Source organism: Cornus florida, unplaced genomic scaffold (genome assembly GCF_030987335.1).
Source record: "Cornus florida cultivar Cherokee Brave unplaced genomic scaffold, ASM3098733v1 CherokeeBrave_3.0.0_Hap2_Chr05, whole genome shotgun sequence".
Taxonomy (NCBI): Eukaryota; Viridiplantae; Streptophyta; class Magnoliopsida; order Cornales; family Cornaceae; genus Cornus; species Cornus florida.
In genome coordinates this window covers 106,545,168-106,558,639 of record NW_026775575.1, presented here as the reverse complement: position 1 = coordinate 106,558,639, position 13,472 = coordinate 106,545,168, and the positions used below count along the sequence as shown (strand labels likewise).

Below are 13,472 nucleotides of genomic sequence, written 5' to 3'. Positions count from 1 at the left end.
AGTGATACTGAAGGCAATAGAGGAATATATGTTTGGGGTGCTTTAGAGGACTTGTCTGGGGAATCTGTTTATGCACCAAGTGATGAGTTGTGGAGTGTGCACAGTTCATCTGAAGAAGATTATTGTGTTGAAAGTAATAGGCCCATTGGTAATGAATTTATTGTGGAAAGATATTTGGGTTCTAAACCTTTGACAATTGGAATGAAGTTCACTTGTGTAGATGAATTTAGAATTGCTTTAAGGGAGCATGTCTTAAAGAACAGATATGACTTCATGTTCAAAAAAAATGAAAGAAAAAGGGTGACAACTATATGTGCTAATAAATGTGGTTGGAGGGTTCATGCTTCCCGTAATAGTGTTACCAAGGCATTTACGCTTAAGAAGTTATCATTTATACATATTAACTACCCTTCAGTTGATGAAAATAGACAGGCCACTTCAGAATTGATCCAGATTGGACGTATGCCCTTATTGAAGATGCAATTAAGGATGACTTTGAAGTTGGTGTTTCTAGATTCCAACTTTGGAGGATGAAGGGAAAAGCAAGAAAGATCATTGAAGGTAATCATGAAGATCAGTTCAGCAAAGTGTATAAATATGATAATTTACTAATGACCACTAATCCTGTGAGTGTGATAAAGATTGAGACAGAGCCTGATATTAAAGGTAAACCCAGATTTAAAAGGTTTTTATTTTGCCTTGATGAAATGTGGAGGGGCTATAAAGAAGGGTATAGACCGCCTAGATGGGTGCTTTCTGAAAACCAAATACCAAGGGCAATTATTGTGTGTTGTTGGAAGAGATGGTAATGACAACTACTTTTCAATTGCTATGGTAGTGGTGGAGGCTGAAAACAAATTCACATGGAAATGGTTTCTTGATGAGTTGATGAAAATCATTGGTCCCCCTACTGAAATCACATTCATCTCTGATAAGCAGAAAGTATCATTGCAATCATTTATGTCATCAATTATATTATTTTCTTTATCACTGATTATGATAACAAAGTTCATTACTGTTATTACAGGGGTTAATTGATTCATTAGACCAGCTTACAGATGAGAATGACCATAGGTTTTGTGTTAGGCATATTCATGAGAACTTCAAAAAGAAGTGGAACTGTTTGGAACTAAAAGCAGATGTGTGGAATGCTATAAATGCATACACAATAGAGGACTTTGAGATTCACATGAAATCCATAAAGAGACTCAATACTGATGCATATGCTTAGTTGGATAAAATCTCATTCAGATTGTGGTTAAAATTTGGTTTTTCTCCTTATTCAAAATGTGATTTGAATAGCAACAACATATGTGAGAACTGTAACAGTTAACTGAAAAAAGCTAGGGAAAAACGAATAATTTACTTGTTTGAGATGTTACGTAAGTATTTGATGAAGAGTCTCCAAGAGAATAAAGAGATGATGGAGAAGCATAAAGGACTTTTATGTCCTAAGGTGCAAGATAAATTGGAGAAAACAAAGTTGAAGGCAAAAAAGTGCTATGTCCATAATTCAGGGAATGGATTATTTGAGATTGACAGTAAAGGGTTGAATGAGGCTGTGAACTTAGGATAGAAACATGTTCATGTAATGAATGCCAAATAAGGGGTGTTCCATGTATACATGCAGTAGCAACCATAATTAATAAAAGGTATAATGTTGAGGATTATGTGGATCCATATTACTATAAGGAAACTTACCTCAGAGTTTTTGCACATGTGATAAAGCCATTGTCATTAAGGAAAATGGTGAAGTCTAGAAAAGGACTAGTTCATCTACCAATTATTAAAAAGAGGACTGGAAGGCCAAAGAATGCAAAGAAAAAGGATGCAAATGAAGCTAGTTCTAGTAAGTCATTTAAGCAAAGGGGAAAAGTAAGATATAAAAAGTGTTTAATTGTTGGACACAATTCTAGAAGTTGTAAGAATGATCCAGCTCCACCAACAAAAAAAGTAAGTAAGGGGGAAAGACTACCAATTCACAGGACAACTTTATTTGTTAGTAACAGGTTTACAGAGGATGAGCATACCTCGGAGGGTCTGCAAAAGGGTTGAAGAGTTGGTGTGCAAAGGGGTGGAAGAAGGGGCCTGCAGAGGATGAAAGTTAAGAGCAGTTCAATGAATGAAACACATGGCAGTTCGGTATAAATACTATAGAGTACTTATTTTTGCCCTTACATAATTGAATATAAACTAAATATGTTACATTTTCATAAAAAGGGTACCTCAGAGGGTCTGCAAAGGGCTGGAACAGTTAGAATGCAAAAGGGTGGAAAATGTGGCTTGCAGAGGATGGAAGTTGGGAGTAGTTCTCAGAATGAAGCACATGACAGTTAAATATAAATATTATAGAGTATTTATTTTTACCCCTACATAATTGAATATAAACTAAATATGTTACTTTTTCATAAAAAAGGTATCTCAGAGGGTCTGCAAAGGGCTAGAACAGTTAGAGTACAAAGGGGTGGAAGATGGGCCTACAGAGGATGGAAGTTGGGAGCAGTTCTCAGAATAAAGCACATGGCAGTCGGGTATAAATACTATACAGTTCATACTGTACAGTACAAATTTTTACCCCTACATAATTGAATATAAACTAAAAAGGTTACCACTGCTTTGTAGGTCATAAACTAAAAAGGGACTTAAGGGCTATGCAATGATTTTTTTTGCGTTTTATGTTGTTGTGAAGATGTTCATTGTGGTACAGTGAAGATGGGACTTAAGGGCTATCTAGTGGTTTTTTTTGGTAATGTTAAACCTGTGCAGATGCATTTTTGTGTTCCTTTAAAGATGGGACTTGAGGGGCTGTGCAGTGATTTTATTTTGCTAATATTTAAACTGTGAAAATGTATTTTTGTGTTCCTGTGGACATAGGACTTAAGGGATTGTGCAATGGTTATTTTTATTTTTATTTTTTGTTAATGTTTAAACTGTGAAAATGTATTTTTGTATTCCTATTGAGATTAGACTTAAGGGGCTGAGCAGTGGTGTGTGTGTGTGTGTTTTTTTTTTTTTTTTTTTTTTTTGTTTTTGTAATGTTAAACCTCTGAAGATGGTTTTATTATGAATTTTTATGTCATGAACAAGTTTGGCATTTGTGTGCAATGGCTAGATATGGTCAGGTTTGGCATTTGTATGTAATGGCTAGGTATGGTCAGGTTTGACATTTTTGCATGATTCACAGGTTTTCGTTAATGCATGTTGGTTTACATTATACAGGTTTGGTTAATGGATGGTTTTATTCTTCTCTGAATGAATGATTTACAGGTTTCATTTGTGTCTAAGTAGCAAAAAAAATAAAAATAAAAAGTGACTGAAAATACACAACTGGTTTTGCCTAAGCAACATAGAAATGATTTACAAGTTTCATTTGTGTCTAAGCAAGCAACACATGCTGTATTTTTTTCCCATTCTTTCAACAACTGACAAATAACAAAAGTCCTAAAGTATCTAACAAGGAACAAAACTCATGCAATAACTTTTAAAATGATAACAACAGCCAAAAGACCAACAAGAAAATATACAACAGCAGCCAAAAGGTTGTAATTGTATTTGTTTGTTTTCCTCCCCTTTTCCCTTTGCATTGAATTGATTTCCTTTATTTTTTGGTCTAGTTGCCTCTGCATTGCTAATACCATGTTGTGCAGCTCCCCACCTCTGTCATCAACTCTGTCGTCAACACCCAAACTTGGATTTTTAATTGTAGATTAAACTTTTCTATGTTGCCTAATAAATGAAATGCTTGTAGTAATCAGAAACTTCTCCATCTTCCCACATATGAAAATCACATCTTGGTGATGGATAATTTGGGTAGCCATAGAACCTTCTGCCAGGGTTCCTATTAGCATAAGAGGTCTTTATGGGTTTTTTAAACCATAATACCAAGACATCCCCTTCTCATTATGCCCAGTTAAGCTTCAATTTGCAGAACTTGAAAAGGATGGCATTGGAACTTGCAATAGATAGTGGAAAAGAAGATATGGTGTAGTTCGAGTGAGGGTGAGAATAAAAAGAGAGAAATAAAGAAAGAGAGATAAAATAGGGAATACTTACAATGACTGATATATGGGACGCCACACAACTCTGTAGGAGGAAGAAGGAAAAGAGGCGAGAGACGGAGATGGAGATGGAGAGAGGGATTAAGGTTATATATATATATATATATATATATATATATATATATATATACGGTGAGGGGTAGTAAAGGAATATAAGAAGGGCAATTTTGGGAATAAGGATTTAAAATGGTCATGTGCATGACTGACGTCCAATTTCCACCGGAATTCTGACCAGAGGTGTTTAGTTGCACATTATTATATCTAGTATGGATTTATATAAATAAATTAAACTATACGGGTGTAATTCGCACAAATTAAAAACTATAGGGGTGTTTTCCAGACTTTCCCCTATGTAATTTAATTAACATCCCCCAAATTCTCTACCTGACATGGCGGAGACCTAGCCTGAGGGACACATCGCGAGCATTAGGTGTAAAAAGAAATAATAAAAAAAATTTAGTGGGGGCGGATGCCCCACTAAACCTTTCACAGATCCGTGCTTGGCCCCAATTTGAAAACATTTAATGTTCGTGTTAGGTAGAATATCATTTTGGACAAAATACATGTTTATATTGCTACCTTTTTCTTCTCATCTTTTATTTACAGCATTGTGTTGCTGTGTTGACATTATTTTGACTAGATTGATTACTGATTTAAAACCGATATATATATATATATATATATATATATATATATATATTACTTTCTTCTTCTTTTTTTCACATATTTATTACCCAAAAGAGTTTGCTTCACTCTACTAAAAATTGCTTCAATAAATCTTATATCCTTTATTTTTTACTCAACAAGGAACCACTAAAAATCAAAGTGATTCTGATTAGCAAAATCAATTTTCTCCTCTGTTTTTTTTTTTTTAACCCCAAAAAAAGAAGAAGAAAGAAACATATTTTGAATGGCTGGTAAAATTTAATAAAAATGAAAAGGTTAAAACTTGTCTAAAATAGTATATGATTCGTCAAAGAACATTCTGATCTTTCTATTAATAATGACAGCACAATTTCAAGAAATTGGGAACTAATAGACAAAATTTACAAATGTATATATGCACACAAACATTTTACCTCATTGCTAACTAGCCCTTTGTCAGGTACTCATGGTATTATGCACACAAAGTTATAAATTTTCCATTTTTTATTTAGTATTAAGATGCAAAATGATTTTAAGAGAGAAAGAGCACTTGGAGAGATAAAAAATAAATAAATAAATAACAAAAATATAGACAGATAAATTATATAGAGGGAGAAAATATATTAAATATAAATAGAGTATTTACAGAGAGATAAATAATGAAATGGAGAAATGAGGGGTAGTTAAGAAGTACAAAAGGATAGTATTGGCATTAAAGAGCCTTTTTTGGTCATATGATCCGCACGTCACTTTTTGGTGTCTTGAGCCCTTATTTGCTCAATTTTCATGTCACTTTTTGGTATCAAGAGTCCTGATTTGCTCAATTTTTAAACCAGGGATAGGATTTAAACATGAGGGATGTTATTTGCATACTTTTCAAACTAGAAGGGAGTTTGGTGCACTTCACCCCGCTAAATTCTACTACCACATTCAGTTTTTGTCATAATGTGGACTTTTATTTTATGTGGTAAATTCTGAGATTGTCACTGCAAGTGACCCTGTAAAAAGTCTCATGTTTGTTTTGTATTCTTTAAAATTGATAAGAAAGAGGCCTTTTTATTCAGGCCCATGCAATAGCTAAAAGTTGCCGTCTCACCATGGTACTGAGATGCAATAGATTATGAAGTTATGAACAGTTCATCATAGAAAATTACCCTGCATAGAGAACTCATATAACTTGAGATTTGATATTCTCGTTCATACTAAAAATAGAGTCCAACATATGGAAGTAATTGCTCCATTGGAAACATACATTTAACAAAAGCCTAGACCACATTAAGGTAATAGTAATATGAAGCAGTGAGTTGTAACGCCGCCACCTTTTTCATGCCCCAAATTCATTAATTGTTTTACAAAGCCATAGATGCTGCGAAAAAAAGAACCACCACAACATGCCTAGCGGCCACGTCCGCGCCCACGACCGCGCCCTCGGCCCCGACCGCGCCCCAAAGGTTTCCCTGTATATAAGAACATTACAAATATCAAAACCAGAAAGACATAATGCACCAGAGATAAACGCAAAGACATCAAAGTGCATGACAATGAAGCCAGAAATATATGTAAGGTACCTGCAGTTGGCTTCTTGGGCTTGACCCTGGGTGTCTCCTCCACCAGCAAAGTCTCGAGATTTATGCTGTCAGGAAGGATATAATAGCGGATGTTGTTACCCCTCACACTTAGGTGATCAAGAGTAACTGGATTTTTCCCCTTCAATGTCAGTTTTACTGTCTTCAAATGCGTGTTCATACTTATGTCCACACCTACAACAAACAAGGAAAGCCAACAATCAGAAAATTACATCCATACAGCTATCAATTTCATGGACACAAATGCACATACATATGTTTTTGTTTACAGCTTTCCATATTAAATGAAATACAGATGTCAAATTTTTTGCATTAAAAAAAAAGAAACAGAAACAAAAACAAAAAGAGAAAAGAAAAGAAAATCATTACACTTCCAGAATTGCAGCAAAAACAACTGAATGTGACGACGTCATTTGCCTAAAGTCATAGAAGGAAATTAAGCCCCTGAGGCTAGAACTACCCACAGCATCTACAAAAACAACTAAACAAGGTGTGCAACAACACATGCAGACACATGCATATGAGAGGAATCACAAACAAAAACAAAACAAGGAATATTTTTTTAAAAAAAAAGTGAATCAGGTCAATAGGAGTGGCAATTTTAACCACCCAGCCCCGCTCTGCCTCTATTAGGACAGGAATGGAACTCTTTTAATATGATTGAGGAGGGTATGGGAATAAATAACAAAACATGAACCCCACACGGGTTCTACTCTATCCGGCCCCGCTCTAAATATATTATAACTATTATATATTTATATTTTATATTTACATAATAAACTAACCCTAACGCACATAAAAAATAAAATAAATAATAATAATAATATACTAACCCTAAGGCTTCCTGAAAATGCTGCACCCCACCTATTCATGCTCTGCCCCCCTCCCTCACGATCTCAGCAATCTCTCAGCACAACGCCGAAAACTTCCTCCACCTCATCTCTTCTTCTGCTTCTACTTTACTCTCCCTATTTCTAAATTTCTCTCTACTAGTTTTGTACATGCTAGAGACTATTGTATCTCTGTGATGATAATAGTAGTTATTTGAGAGTGACTGCCTGTTTCAGTTCACATACTCTGATTCATGGCTAAAGACTTTCTGATCAACGATCTTCTAAAGCATTCTCATCTCACAAATCTCAGCCGTTGTCCAATCAAATAACTCACCTTCTTTCACCTTCTCATATATATGTATGCATAGTCGGGGCGGGGCAGGAACAAGCTATCAGGGCGGAGATGGGATTAAGGGTATAAACCTGTCACGGGTATGGTACAGGCATGGGACAAGCAATTTCTAATTTGGACAGGGTTGTGTTTTGGGCAAACCCACCCCGTTGTCATCCCTAGGCGTCAAAGTTATTTTTTGTCTATTGAGACACTCTGGCACATGTTCATACTCATCTTCGGAATGAGACCGCATAAAAAGTATAGTCTGCACAGGATCTAAGTTCTAATGATGGAAGGCAGTGCCAATTTTGTGGGATTGAGTAGCTCACTAACCAAATTCAAACATTAAATATGCATGACACTTTCTTTCAAGGGCAAAATGAAAATAAGTTGCTTCAAGAAGCATGGAACCTATTACAGGAGCTCAAAGAGAAATGAAGTATTACAAAAGCATGAATGATAGAAAATTTTGGAAATTGGGGAAAATATAGCAACATCGTTTCTGCATACAAACTATGCAAACGAACTTCAGAATAAACTTCGATCACTTTTGTAAAGGGAGATGCTAATCTTCAAGTATTGAGCCAAGTTTGTCATGAGATTTCATTTTATAATATGATTCGAAATTCTATGACAGGGATCAAAATTAATTGCTTAACAATTGCTGCCAAAGTAGATGAAAAGGAATGAGCTAGTTCGATTTCCATCAATTACTTGGTGGTAATGATGCTACAGATACACTATCATGCATTGATTTTAGGTCAGGAAAGAACACTCCAAGACATACAAAGAATATCACGTTAGATATGGATTGAAAACTTTAGTTTCAACTAACTTTCGGAAATTAAGTACAAGTACTCCCTGCATCTATAGCCTCCGCTGTAGACAAAGCAAACAGGTTTTTGTTTTTTGATAGACCAAGAAATAAGATTAATCCCAACACAAACACAGCCACTGGGAGTATTTTTCTATCACCTATGTTACCTTCCCAATCAACATAAGTTTAACCTGCAACGGCATCAACAGAATATTTTATATCATAACCAAGCGTATCATTGATGTACTGAATAATTAATTTAATTATAAATAAGACTTCCTTGGGTCCAGGCTTTCAGCTTGAAACCTAACGCAAACACCTATATTAAATGCAATGTCAGGCTTATTGGGAGCATGTTTCAAACCACAAAGAGCTTTCTGAAGACAATATTGATTACAAAACCTTAAATTTTTCCATATAAATTTTTTCTTGAATTGTACAATTGAGAAAACTGCTCCACATCAATTTGGTACAATTTAAAATTCCAAGACAAGCAATTGCAACCAAAACTGTAAGCTCAAGTCTTTTTCCAAGACAAGCAATTACTGTTGATGACTTTCTTTGTACAGATTTGTGTTATTAAGCAATTCAAGTGGTCCAAGCCTACCCTACCCAATAACCCAAAGGAGCTGATATCATCTTTGGACGTAGGGATGTGACTGAAGCGATGCTCAGACCTAAAAGCTTGTGAATGCGCCGCGGTTCCTTGAAAACTCACGATTTGAAGCCCCGATAGGGGGGTATCTCTTGCGTTTAAAGGCCAGGAAATGGACATAGGAAGCTCTCCAAGGTCAGATTCTCATTCAAATCTTCCTCAACTGATCGTATAGCCCACCCCCACCCTCTTTCTATTTGTTTTGAATCACAACCCTTTGTCTTATGAAAAAAAGTCTTTGTGATTATTCTAGTAGAAATTCTTCTTTCTTCCAAATATTGTAGGGAATAGAAAAAAAAGAAAGCGTTTACTTTTTGAAAAAATCACATGAGAATCATGTATCATATTCTTTATGAAGATGGGGACAATGGATCATCCCCACCAAACCCTAAAATCAGGATACTATACTGTTAGCATCAATTTGGAACCCTCGGAACCTTCAAAGTTGGATGTTGAAAGTTTTTTGTCTTCAAATCAATTTGGAAGATGGTGAAAGTTTTTTGTCTACAAATCAATTTGGTACAATTTAAAATTCCAGGACAAGCAATTGCAACCAAAACTTTAAGCTCAAGTTTTTTCACCGGTGCATAGTTTCGCCAAAGTCAATACCCTCACTTGAGCAATTAACTTTGCCTTATTTCTTATTATCATTTTCATTTATGTTGCGTTTGGGAGTACCAAATCGATGCTTTGGATTTGGGATTGGAGGAAATTTAGTTTAATGTTTTAACTAAATTGTTTTTAGTTCCAATTTCCAAATCCAAGCCGTTGATTTGGTACTTCCAAACATAGTGTAAATTTATTTTTTGAGACCCGTTTGATACCAATGACATTGACATCTCTAAGACGGGGTGCCATCTTTGACCTTGATAACAATTATGTCAGAATCAACCCCCTCACCGGCCTCCACACACATCTCCAGTTGCTTCAAAAAGGGATTGAAACCACAAATGCAAGGGCAGCCCAACCAGGAAGATTATTTGCTCCATCCTCAAAATTTTAACTCCAGCCATAAAGGACCATATATCCAACAACAAATTTTCCCTCCCCAACCTTCCCTCCTATTCCAACAAAACCCTAACTGCCTCACTATGAGATGGAAGTCTGAACAAGAGTAGGGAACCTGCATTTATCCAATTACTATCAACGGAGCTTCAATTAATTCTTTTTTTTTTATGTTCAAAAGTTTGATGTAGATGTGATCAATTCCATTTTGCAATTGATTACCTATACAATATACACACACCACTATCTAATGGTCCAATTACAGTTGTCAAAAGATGATTTTGTGAACTGTAATTGATGATGATGGTTTATTAAGATGGTGTAGGATGTTATTGAGTAGACGATATCAAGTAAGGTACAACATCTGATGATTCTCTATGTGAAGTCTCATCTCTAGACCTATTATCATAATGATAACATTCATAGGCTCCATTACAAATTGGTATGAAGATTGTAAACTCAATACTCAATTCAACAAAACCTTTTTTCCAACTACTTAGGGTCGGCTAAATGAATCCTATTTTTTTCATTCTGCTCTATTTAAGATCATAGTCTTAGTCAAACCACGTGTTATTATAACCTCCTTTACTAACTCTACCAACATTAACTTTAGTCTTTTCCTTCCCATAGCATTACCTTCAATGCGGACCATGCTACTCTTCCTAACTGGTGCATTTAGTGGTCTTCTTAGACATGTCTAGTCAATCTTAATTAATTTTCTCTCATTTTATCTCCAATCGGTGCTACTTCAACCAACTCACGAAAGTATTCATTTCTAATTAAATCCTTTATTGTCTAACCTAATCGTGGAAGGCCTCTAAGCCATTGTTTGGAAATCCAATTATATCACCATAAATCGTGTGAGTGAGTGTAACATAGTCTTTGGTGCCTAGGAGTATAAGTGTCCTATCTCTGTTTATGAACCTAGAAGAACCACTATCAAACTATAAAACATAGAATAATGTGTTTTGAATGCAATATCAATCACGAGACACTTGGATTTTTTTATACCCAATTACATCACCATAACTCATGTAAGTATGTAACATAGTCTTTGGTGCCTAGGAGTAGAAGGGTCCTATCTCTGGTTATGAACCTCGAAGAACCGCTATCAAACCATAGAATAATGAGTTTTGAATGCAATATCGATCACGAGACACTCGGAATTTTTTCTACCCAATTACATCACCATAACTCATGTAAGTACGTAACATAACATTTGGTGCCTAGGAGTAAAAGTGTCCCATCTCTGGTTATGAACCTCAAAGAACCACTATCAAACTATCAAAACAAAGAATAATGAGTTTTGAATGCAATATGGATCACAAGACACTTGGAATTTTTTCTTTACCCAAACAGTTATTGATTTATCAACAAGGGGCTTCTAGACTAATTTTGACGAAGAAATATATGATGATATTTCCATTTTTTTCTTGCTTCTCTTTTTCTTTTGAGATTGAGAGATATGAAGGCAAAATGAATCAATTGAGAAACTTGAATACTTCAAAACTTCTTATTTGAGTACCAAATATTCCATCACTATTTATAATATCTTAGATTTTTTTATGAACTTTCAAAAATTTAGTTTTCCTTTCCTAGATCTCTACTCCGAAGGCAAAAACCGTTAAACAATCAATAGAAATGTAATGCTTCATTACAAGACAATGACATACTTGACTTCTAAATAGCATTTGTCTAGGCTTCTAGCTAATAACCCAAGTACGTTCCCAAGGCAAAAACCACTAAACAATCCATAAGATGATGTCCACATTTTTGGGGTCAGACTCTACCTTAGGAAAAAGATACATGCCTCACTGTGGGCTCTTGTTGAGTTTAAAGGTGACTGAAATAGCATTTTGGCAAAGAATAGGGACAAATACTACTGAAAAAAAAAAAAAAAAAATTGAAACTGACAAGAAGGAAACAAGAACCTTTCCAATTACACACGTCTTTAAACCATCAAGTTTATGTTCCAAATTAATTGAGGGATCTAAGCCAGATTCCTGAGTAAGGAATTGCTCTAACTTCTCCTTTCATTGCCATCCTTGACCAGGGAACAGCTGCTACAGTCGGAATGAGAAGCTGTGTTAATTAAACAGCAATAGCTCAAATCCCCGTATGGGTAGATTCTCCCAAATTCATATAGCCAACCTCAGAATAGTTGGGAAAAGGTTCTATTGAGTTGTCTAAGAAATTTTTTTTTTTTTTTTAAATGGATTTGAGAAGAACAACAACATCAGAGAACACAATTACACCTATTTCCCTGTTATCAATGTACAAAAAATTAAGAAAGAGAATTGATCCAATGTAAGCTGAACCTTACACACCGAAGACCAAATACACATACGAAAACACAAACTAAACGTGGTCCAATGACACTCATAAGTTCCATTCAAAGTTTGAATTGCAGAGTTTTATATGTAAACATAAGTTTTCAAAAACTACAAAATCCTAGGGTTTTACTAAACCCTAATCTATATGAAATTGTTCGGAAAGGACATAGATATTGTTAATAATATTAAAAAAAAATACATGAATCGGAGACATAGAAAGAGAGTGGAACCTGTGATGGTGCCGTGAACAACAGTACCGTTCTTGAGCTCAATTGAGACTGTTTCGTTGTTCAACTTCATCAAAAACCTACCAAACAAGCATTTAATAAAATTAAAAACAGCAATGGTAAATAATTATGTGTGTGTGTGTGTGTAGATAGCGCAAGAGAGAGAAGCAGACCGAACGAGCTTCATTGTTCCTGAAGAGCTAGGGCTTGGGAGCGAAGCAATATGAGTAAGCGGGAGATGCGAAACTCCTTTTAAAAGTGTGCTGTAGTCTTATGCTCGTTGGAAGGGGCAGGGAGGGATTAAGGAGTTCTCTTTGGGAATGAAAAAGGGTACCCAAAAAAAGAAAAAGGAAAAATTACACAAAAGTTGAGTTTTGGGAATCTATTTACTCAAAGAATGGAGTTAAAGCCAATACTTTTTAAAGTTATGGAGTTTAATCAAAGTTTGATGTGGACATATAAAAATACTATTCATTTATCCAAACTACCTTTAATTTTTTTTTTTTTTTTTTTTTTTTTTTTTTTTTACACTTACCCTTAGTATTTTCAAGTACCATTTTTGTGCATGTAAGTAATACTCTTCTGTACAAAGTTATCACTTTTGTGCATATAAAAACAAATCTTGTGATCAAAGGTAGGGGTGCACAAAAAAATCATAAAACCAAACCAAACCGGAACAGGAACCAGTGTTTCGGTTCTAGTTTTGAAATTTTGGAACCATTAGATAACGATTCGGTTCCAGTTCCAGACGCCGGAACCGAAATCATTAAATAATTACAAATAGTATGTTTTTAATTATATAATTACTAATATATATGTCTATCGATGCATACAAAGAGATATATATATATTAAAAGTATATTATCATGTACAATATTATACATAAAAATGCACTACGAATGGGTTTAGAGTCATTATTATTATTTTAAAAAAAAGGAGTCGGAATCGGAACCGAACCGAACCGAACCGAACCGAATCC

At 35.0% G+C, this 13,472-nt stretch overlaps 1 protein-coding gene across 1 annotated transcript; it reads right to left on the bottom strand.

The window, feature by feature from the left end:
• Positions 1-5,876: 5,876 nt before the first annotated feature.
• On the bottom strand, positions 5,877-12,810 carry LOC132308304 (small nuclear ribonucleoprotein SmD1a). Its single transcript, XM_059806348.1, has 4 exons — positions 12,667-12,810; positions 12,497-12,573; positions 6,272-6,463; positions 5,877-6,160 (listed from the first exon to the last, which is right to left on the bottom strand). The coding sequence occupies exons 1-4, from the start codon at positions 12,678-12,680 to the stop codon at positions 6,099-6,101; spliced, it is 345 nt and encodes a 114-aa protein (XP_059662331.1). The 5' UTR covers positions 12,681-12,810; the 3' UTR covers positions 5,877-6,098.
• Positions 12,811-13,472: the final 662 nt, after the last annotated feature.

Coding starts and splice junctions, on each gene's coding strand:
- LOC132308304 (XM_059806348.1), bottom strand. Junction 6,464..12,496: donor TGTTCACGGCACCATCACAG/GTTCCACTCTCT, acceptor TGTTTGTTGTAG/GTGTGGACATAAGTATGAAC. Junction 6,161..6,271: donor GCCCAAGAAGCCAACTGCAG/GTACCTTACATA, acceptor TCTTATATACAG/GGAAACCTTTGGGGCGCGGT.